The sequence below is a fragment of the Loxodonta africana genome, chromosome 3, assembly GCF_030014295.1.
Source record: "Loxodonta africana isolate mLoxAfr1 chromosome 3, mLoxAfr1.hap2, whole genome shotgun sequence".
In the NCBI taxonomy this organism is placed as follows: domain Eukaryota; kingdom Metazoa; phylum Chordata; class Mammalia; order Proboscidea; family Elephantidae; genus Loxodonta; species Loxodonta africana.
Window position 1 is genome coordinate 186,613,266 of NC_087344.1, and position 7,349 is coordinate 186,620,614.

Genomic DNA, 7,349 nt, shown 5'->3' on the forward strand with positions numbered 1-7,349 from the left:
CGTTATCTCCCTGAGGTTAGGGCTGTTACTCCCCTGGGGAAGCCCACAGCAGTTTCCTTCTCCTCTCTGGGTTCTCCTGGGCTCAGGACAAGGCTCTGCCCACAGGGACCCCGGACCCCAAAGTAGAAAGAGGATGTCCAGATCTTCTCCTTTCTGTTTTCTCCATCAACTAAACAGCTGGGGAAGGGATAGCTTAGGACTAGCTCTGGTGCCATGTGAACCTAGCCAGATTCAAGCAGACCAACCACCTTAGAGAGGCAGGAAGTAGAGATATGAGTGGAGAGCGATTGGAACAATAATGAAAGTTATCCAAACCAGGGACATTTGTGCAAATACTGGCCTTTAATACTGAGAAAGACCATGCAGAGTGACAGGATAGGACCAAACCTTCATAGGGTGGTACAGGGCCAGCCACTCACAAGACCCTAAAACCTGATTCAGAAACAGAATAAATCAATATATTTACATTTAGGTTTGCCCTGGAAACCCAGGGCAGTCTGGTCTGGAGCCATCTAGCCTTCCCTCCTCCCTCTCTTCCTACCTCCTTCTTACCTTCTTTCACTTCCTCATTCTTCCCTCCTTTCTCCCTGTTTTTCTTTCTCTCTCTAGTCTACCTCTTTTCCTTCTCTCCCCTTCCTTTTTTTCTTCTCCATTTTCTCCTCATTCTCCCTGCCATCTACCCATTTACCCCCCAAGCCCCATCAGCTGTTTCTCCGCTGCCCAGCCCCTCACCCCTGCCTCCCTCAGGTCCAGCCTCCGGGCTCAGGGTGGGGAGGCAGGCAGGGCCTCAGCCCAGGGAGCACTTGTTGGTGTTCTTCCTGTCACATGTTTTCAGGTCAGTGCTGGAGGGCTTGTTGCTGTTTCCCTGGAGGGAGAAGGGTACAAATCAGGGTGTAAATGGCTGGCCGTGGTAAGAGGCTATAAGCTGTTAGAAGGAGACCCACCCTCATGGGAAGTCTCAACATTGCTCCCCTCCTCAGTTTTTACCCCCCCCCCACACATGTATATGGCGCAGCAGAAGCAACTCACCGATCTCCGGCCTCCGGACTTGAACAAGATGTCCCGGGCGAGGGAACTGAAGGCCTAACAGGGTGAAAGAGGAGACTGGTCAGCACAGATTGGAGGCAAAAGAGCCCTATTCTCCAATACTCCATCTCTGCTGGGGCCTCACCTCATCCACATTCACGCTGGATTTGGCGCTTGTCTCGAAAAACCTGATTCCATGCTCCCGTGCCAACTGTGGGAAGGTGGGGTGAAGCCGGATAAAGGGCAGCAGCCCAGGCCGCTGCAACCGGAGCTTATCCTGGCCCTCCCACCCAGTTCTAGATCGTTGCCCAGCCTGGCCCCCACCTTATTGGCCTGCTCCTTCTGCACTTTCCTCTTGGCTTCCATGTCACACTTGTTCCCCAGCAAGAGGCGTTCCACTCCAGCCGAGGCATTCTGGGGGTAAAAGAGAAAGGTGAGTAAAAGCTGGGTCTTGCTCATCCTTAAGCCATCCCCTCCTCCAGGTTCTACCCAGTTCCCTTCCCAAAGCTCCCATCTCTGAAGGTGGGTTCTCACCTTTTTGATGCTCTTCATCCAGTTCTGAATGTTCTCGAAGGATTTCTCATCGGTGATGTCGTATACTAGGATAATACCCTGGGGGATGGTAGAGTTCACCATGGAGCATTGGACCACATTGCCCTGTTTAGGCTTCCTGCTGCCTCTCCTTCCCTCTAAGTGCCCTGCAAATCCCATCCATAGATCTAAACACCAGACCATGTGGGGCCCTTTTCAACCCACATTGTGCCCCCCCCCCACTTTTCCCTGCCCCTCTGTACTCAAACCTACATTCTGTTGCCCCATGCCCTCATCCCTTATCCAGATTCTGTACCATGGCTCCACGATAATAGGCGGTTGTTATCGTCTTGAATCGCTCTTGACCAGCAGTGTCCCTGAAGAGGCAGAAGTTTCCAAGGGTTAGAATAAACAGGAGGGCTCTACAAGAAGAGAATTCCCCCTAAGAATTTAGCTGTTCCAACAAAGTGGGGCTGAAAGCAATAGAATTGGGAAACAGTAAAAGGGAGAAAGGGGCAAAAGACAGTTGGGCTGATGTTGAGATATGGTAGAAGCGCAAGAAACAAGACCTCTCTTGTTTATTCATTGAGAGCTTACTCTCTGCCAAACACTGTGTATGTATCATTTTATTTAATCATCACTCTAACCTTGTGAGACATGTTTTATTTTCTCCATTTTACAAATGAGGGAACAGATTTGGAGAGGGTGAATAACTAAGGAAGGCCATAGGGTAGGTAAGTAACAGAACCAGGATTTGAAGCCCAGTCTACTCTTACTTTTCATATTATTATGCCTCCATTAAGCCTCTTGCCACTTCAAGGTCTCCAGCTTCCTTCTGACAGTCAGGTCAACTTTCTATACTTGGTTTTCTGGACGCTCCATAATTTAGGGAGAGAACTGAACTTGGAGTTAAGTCTTAATCCTACTACTTGCCACTCCACTCCTCAGAGCCTATTTCTACATCATAGCTCAACAGACATGTGTTGTCAAATTCAGAGAAGGTTCTGGAGCTGGAGGAGGCAACAGAGTTACAAAAAAGCTGAAAATAGTTGGGAGGGCAGGAAGAGAACCAGAAGGACAGCTGAGTGAAGATGAGAGATACAAATGGATTAGGAGATGTGATGGAAACAGCCACGGGGAAAGGGAAAGAAATTAGGCAAAATAGGAGAGGGTTGTAGAAGGTAAGTGGGAAGTCTGATTAGGAGTCCTGGGGAATTCACTCACCAGACTTGCAGTTTGATCTTCTTCCCCTCTATGTCTACAGTTCGGATCTTGAAGTCAATTCCTGGGGGTGGAGAAGGGTGCACACTGAAGCTGGGACATGTATGTGTGTGCATGTAAAACCGTGGTGGGAGGGACAGGAATTGAGCAGTGGCAAGTCCCGAATTTCTGCAGAGGAGACACTTAGGGAACAATCTTGTTGGAAGTGTGTAACTAGGAGAATTTTCGTTAAGCTGTATTTGCATAGCAGGCATGCTATTTTTATACAGATTTTACGGATTTTGTGGGGGCGGGGGGGTGGGGGGAGGTGAAGGTGAAAATTCCACAGGGAGACCTAAGGCCCTTAAGCCACTTCTGGGGTCCACTCAGCCACCTGACAAAACTCTCAATCCAGTCTGTCTCCCCCAAAATATTACTTTCAGGTTCCTCTTCCCTTCTGTTTTCTTAGAACGCTCTCTCTACCCTCTGTACTCCACCCACCCTCCTGGACCTATGGGGTAAACTGAGGAGAAAGATAAGCTGATGCTAGTCTATGTGAATAAACTAAGGGTCAGGCTGGGAACCAAGAAAAGTCTGAGGCTGAATGGGATTCCTCTTGAGACTGAATTAGGAAAGAGGGCATTTTTTCTTTCCCCTTTCTAACCATAATTGTCTGGAGCCTGTCCCTGTCTTATTTCCCAGGCCAGAGGAGATGAAGGATGGGAAGGGAGGAGGGGAAACAGTGTCCTTCTTAGTGGAAACTTGGGCTCCTCCCCCTGTTGGGGCCCCAGGGAGAGGCTGAGTCACCAGGCTGAGTCAGAGACCCCAAAAGTCCCTTCACTCCTGACCTCCTCATCAGGCTGACTGCATATTCATGATCAGAACCTAGGGGACACCCTCTGGCACACCCAGCCTCTCTGCTCCACCCTCCCCAAGCCGCTATTGAGGGGCAGGAGACTGGGAAATGGATAGTAAGATGGGGGTGCAATCAGAGTTTGAAGCTCAGTGGGACAGAAAGGCGATTACAGCAGAATTGGGAGACAGCTGTGGAGAAAGAGGGGACACAGGAAATGTGGAGAGTGGATGAAAAAAGCTCTAGGTGGGGTAAGAAGAGCTGAGGGGAAAATAGAAAAGTGTTCATATAGATTTGAGACTAAGGAGATGGTATCAAGAAAATGAGGGGCTGGCAACAAGAGTCACCTGGAGGCCTCAGAGAGGTTAGAGATTTGGGTACCATCCCAGAGACGTGGTTTGGGGGATGGGTTTGGGACAGGAGTTGAGGGACTGGAGTTTAGGAGCTTCATTCTAGGACCACTAGTAATCCAGGAGCCTGAGGGTGAGGGCACGGGGGAGTCGGGGTCTGGGATACGGCCAGTGGGCTCACCGATGGTGGAGATGTAAGTGTTGTTGAAGTTGTCCTCTGCAAAGCGAATGATCAGACAAGTCTTGCCCACCCCCGAGTCTCCGATCAGCAGCAACTTGAAGAGGTGGTCGTAGGCTTTGGCCATGGCGGACACTGGGGGGGTGTGGGGCTGGGGGTGGGGAAATGCCGGGCACCGGTAGGCGGGATTGGAGGGTTGGCAAACAGATGGGCCCCAGAGCCCAGGCCAGGAAGAAGTTTTCCTCCCTCTCCGCCCAGGCTCCGGGAAAGAGAGAGGCGGCACTCTCCGGGCCCCACCTCCTGCCCGCCCATCCCTTTAGGCGGCCAAGGAGACCCGCCCAGCCTCCCGGCTTTCCTTTCCCAGCCGAAACTGGCCTGTCTTCCTCGCCATTTCCTGCAACCTTTTGCTAACCACTGTCTCCCTCTTTTGCCTTCACTCACTCTTCCATTCTGGTCCCCCTCTTTCGCCTTCACTCACTCTTCCATTCTGAAGCCAGAGAGGCTGGGCTGTAGGGAAGTAGAGGTTTAACCAGGACAGTCGGGGAAAGAGGAATCTTAGAGGAATCAAATGAAGGAACTAAATGAGGAATAAGGAAGGGGTGGCACTGGGAATTGACAAAATGCTGGGACTAATTTTTGGAGGAGCTGTTCAAGGAAGATAGAAACCTCCTGGGACTGAGCAAAAGGGCAGTTCTAGAATTCTGGTGTTAGTGCTCCAAGCCCCTGAGTCTGAATCCCAATTCTCTTTGCAAGAAGAGTAGGAAGTTATTTGTTGAATCAGTCTACCCCCTGGTGGAACCGAGTGAAAATTAAAATTAAGTATAATCCAGAGTAGGAATCAACTCAAGGGCAACTGGTTGTTTTTTTTTTTTAGATACAGACCACCACACCCTGCCCCCCTCCCGCCCCCGCCAAAAAAAAAAAAAAAAAATTCCCCAAGGCAAATACGCACCTTGACACATTTGGGGGCTTCATTTGGAACAGTTTTCCTCTTGGGACTGTTTGTGTGATTTCTCTGAACAGCCAGCTCGGGAAGACAAAGATTGGGACTGAAAAGGTTTGATCTCATGGGCCCTTTAACACAGCCCAGACCTGAGGCTGCACGCCTAACACCCCACTTACTAGGCTGTGTGCGTGTAGCCTTGGCTACCTACCAGGAAGCTAAAGTGTGGACAGCATGGCTATCAAGAAAGAAGTTTGTTTTTTTAAAATAATTTCTATTGGTTTTATTCTTTTTTTTAATTGTGTTTTAGGTGAATGTTTACAGCTCAAGTCAATCTTTCATACAAAAATTTATACACATTGTTATGCAACACTAGTTGCAATCCCTACAATGTGACAGCACAATCCCTCTTTCCACCCCTGGTTTCTTGTGTCCATTCAATCAGTTCCTGTCCCTTCCAGCCTTCTCGTCCTACCTCGGGCAGGAGCCACCCATTTGGTCTTCTGTATCTGATTGAACTAAGAAGCACACTCTTCACGAGTATTATTTTTTTTATTTTATAATCCAGTCTAATCTTTGAAGAGTGGGCTTCAGGAATGGTTTTAGTTCTGGGTTAACAGAGTGTCCAGGGGCCATAGTTTCAGGGGTTCCTCCAGTCTCAGTCAGATCATCAAGCCTGGTCTTTTTATGTGAATTTGAGCTCTGCTCTGCACTTTTTTCCCTGCTCCCTCTAGGACTCTCTGTTGTGTTCCCTGTTAGGGTCCTCATTGGTGGTAGCTGGGCATCATCTAGTTCTTCTGGTCTCATGCTGATGGAGTCTCTGGTTCATGTGGACCTTTTGTCTCTTGGGGTAGTATTTCCTTGTGTCTTTGGTGTTCTTCATTCACCTTTGTTCCAAGTGGGTTGAGACCAACTGACGCATCTTGGATGGCTGCTTGAAAGCTTTTAAGACCCCAGACGCCACACACCAAAGTGGGATGCAGAACATTTTCTTAATAGACTTTGTTATGCCAATTGACCTAGATATCCCCTGAAACTATGGTCCCCAGGCCCCAGCTCCAGCTACGCTGTCCCTTAAAGCGTTTGCTTTGGGAAACAAGTTTATCTTTGCCTTTGGCAAAAATTACTCAAAATATCTGCTTTTCTAATAATAGGTCAGTAGACTCATCCTTGTATAAAGATAATATACTGTTTGTGAGGAGAAAGCATCTTTTGTCACTTATCCTTGTCACCTTCTGTATCCCTATTAGTCCCTTCTCAAACACAACTATCCAATACACTTTTGTCCATGTGTTCACGTTCCATTACATCTTCAAGCTGTATCACAAACCTTAAATCTTCCCTATTTCTTTTCACTGACCAAGCTGTCTCTCATGTATCTTTTAAATTACTCTTCATTCTGGCAAAAAGCCATCAGTTTTTTTCTTTTTATCTTATTTTGCCTGGATCTGGACATTTCATCCTCAGCGATGTAATATTCCTGCTAAGCTCCCCAAACTGGACTTATGCTAGTTTGTACCTGCTTTCACTGGGATCTCATCTCACAGTACTCTCTCCTTAGTGCTCAGGGCTTTGGCCTGTCTTTTTTCCCCTCAAATATGTCAGACTCATTCTGGCTTTAGGGTCTTGCACTCCAGAGCCTTTTCTCACCCTGGAATGCTCTTCCCCCCAGATTATTGCATGGCTGGCCCCTTGTCTTTCAGATTTCAGCTTAAAAGTCACTTCCTCAGAGGTTTTTCTGGCCCACCAGTAGTGTACTGGTGCCAGCTGTTATTGGTTCATGAGAACAGATTATACACATCTCTTCCCAACTGTGTTTAATGAGGGCATGTTGGTAGTTTGAAACTGGCTGTGGTGGGAATATTTACACCATGGAAAACACTACAAGTCAAGGCTTTCCTAGAGTGAGCCGGTTGTTACACATTTTCCAGAACACACCCTGACTAGAATGGACTTACCTTGCCCCACCCCTTTCCTTTGGAATTGACCAGGCCTCCAAATGTCACCTGGGTAAACTTCATTCCTCCTTTATGACAATTGGACGTCCTAAACCTTTGGTGACCATTATAGAAGATGATGCTTCAGTTTTATCATTCCTCTCTTCTCGTTTCCTGCCAAGGGAATCTGTACTGCCAAGATTAGAAGTCTTAGAAGGCAGTGCTGGTGAGAAAGTAGGCAGAGGGGAGGAAGAACGTGGGATTGTAAATTGGCACAACTCTTTTTGGAAGATTGGAAGACAATTTGGTAGCACTTCTCAATGTACATACT

The 7,349-nt window shown here is 48.1% G+C and overlaps 1 protein-coding gene across 1 annotated transcript; it reads right to left on the reverse strand.

The window, feature by feature from the left end:
- Positions 1-323: 323 nt before the first annotated feature.
- On the reverse strand, positions 324-4,387 carry RAB13 (RAB13, member RAS oncogene family). Its single transcript, XM_064282638.1, has 8 exons — positions 4,142-4,387; positions 2,782-2,842; positions 1,874-1,934; positions 1,561-1,638; positions 1,351-1,440; positions 1,172-1,237; positions 1,030-1,083; positions 324-865 (listed from the first exon to the last, which is right to left on the reverse strand). The coding sequence occupies exons 1-8, from the start codon at positions 4,263-4,265 to the stop codon at positions 788-790; spliced, it is 612 nt and encodes a 203-aa protein (XP_064138708.1). The 5' UTR covers positions 4,266-4,387; the 3' UTR covers positions 324-787.
- Between the last annotated feature and the right edge of the window lie 2,962 nt (positions 4,388-7,349).

What these genes read in the sequence shown, in the direction of transcription:
- RAB13 (XM_064282638.1), bottom strand. Translation starts at nt 4,265, where the DNA reads ATGGCCAAAGCCTACGACCACCTCTTCAAGTTGCTGCTGATCGGAGAC. An exon ending in GGATGAAGAGCATCAAAAAG is followed by an intron (nt 1,441 to 1,560) that starts GTGAGAACCCAC and finishes TTTTACCCCCAG; the next exon opens with AATGCCTCGGCTGGAGTGGA. An exon ending in AGTCCGGAGGCCGGAGATCG is followed by an intron (nt 866 to 1,029) that starts GTGAGTTGCTTC and finishes TTCTCCCTCCAG; the next exon opens with GGAAACAGCAACAAGCCCTC.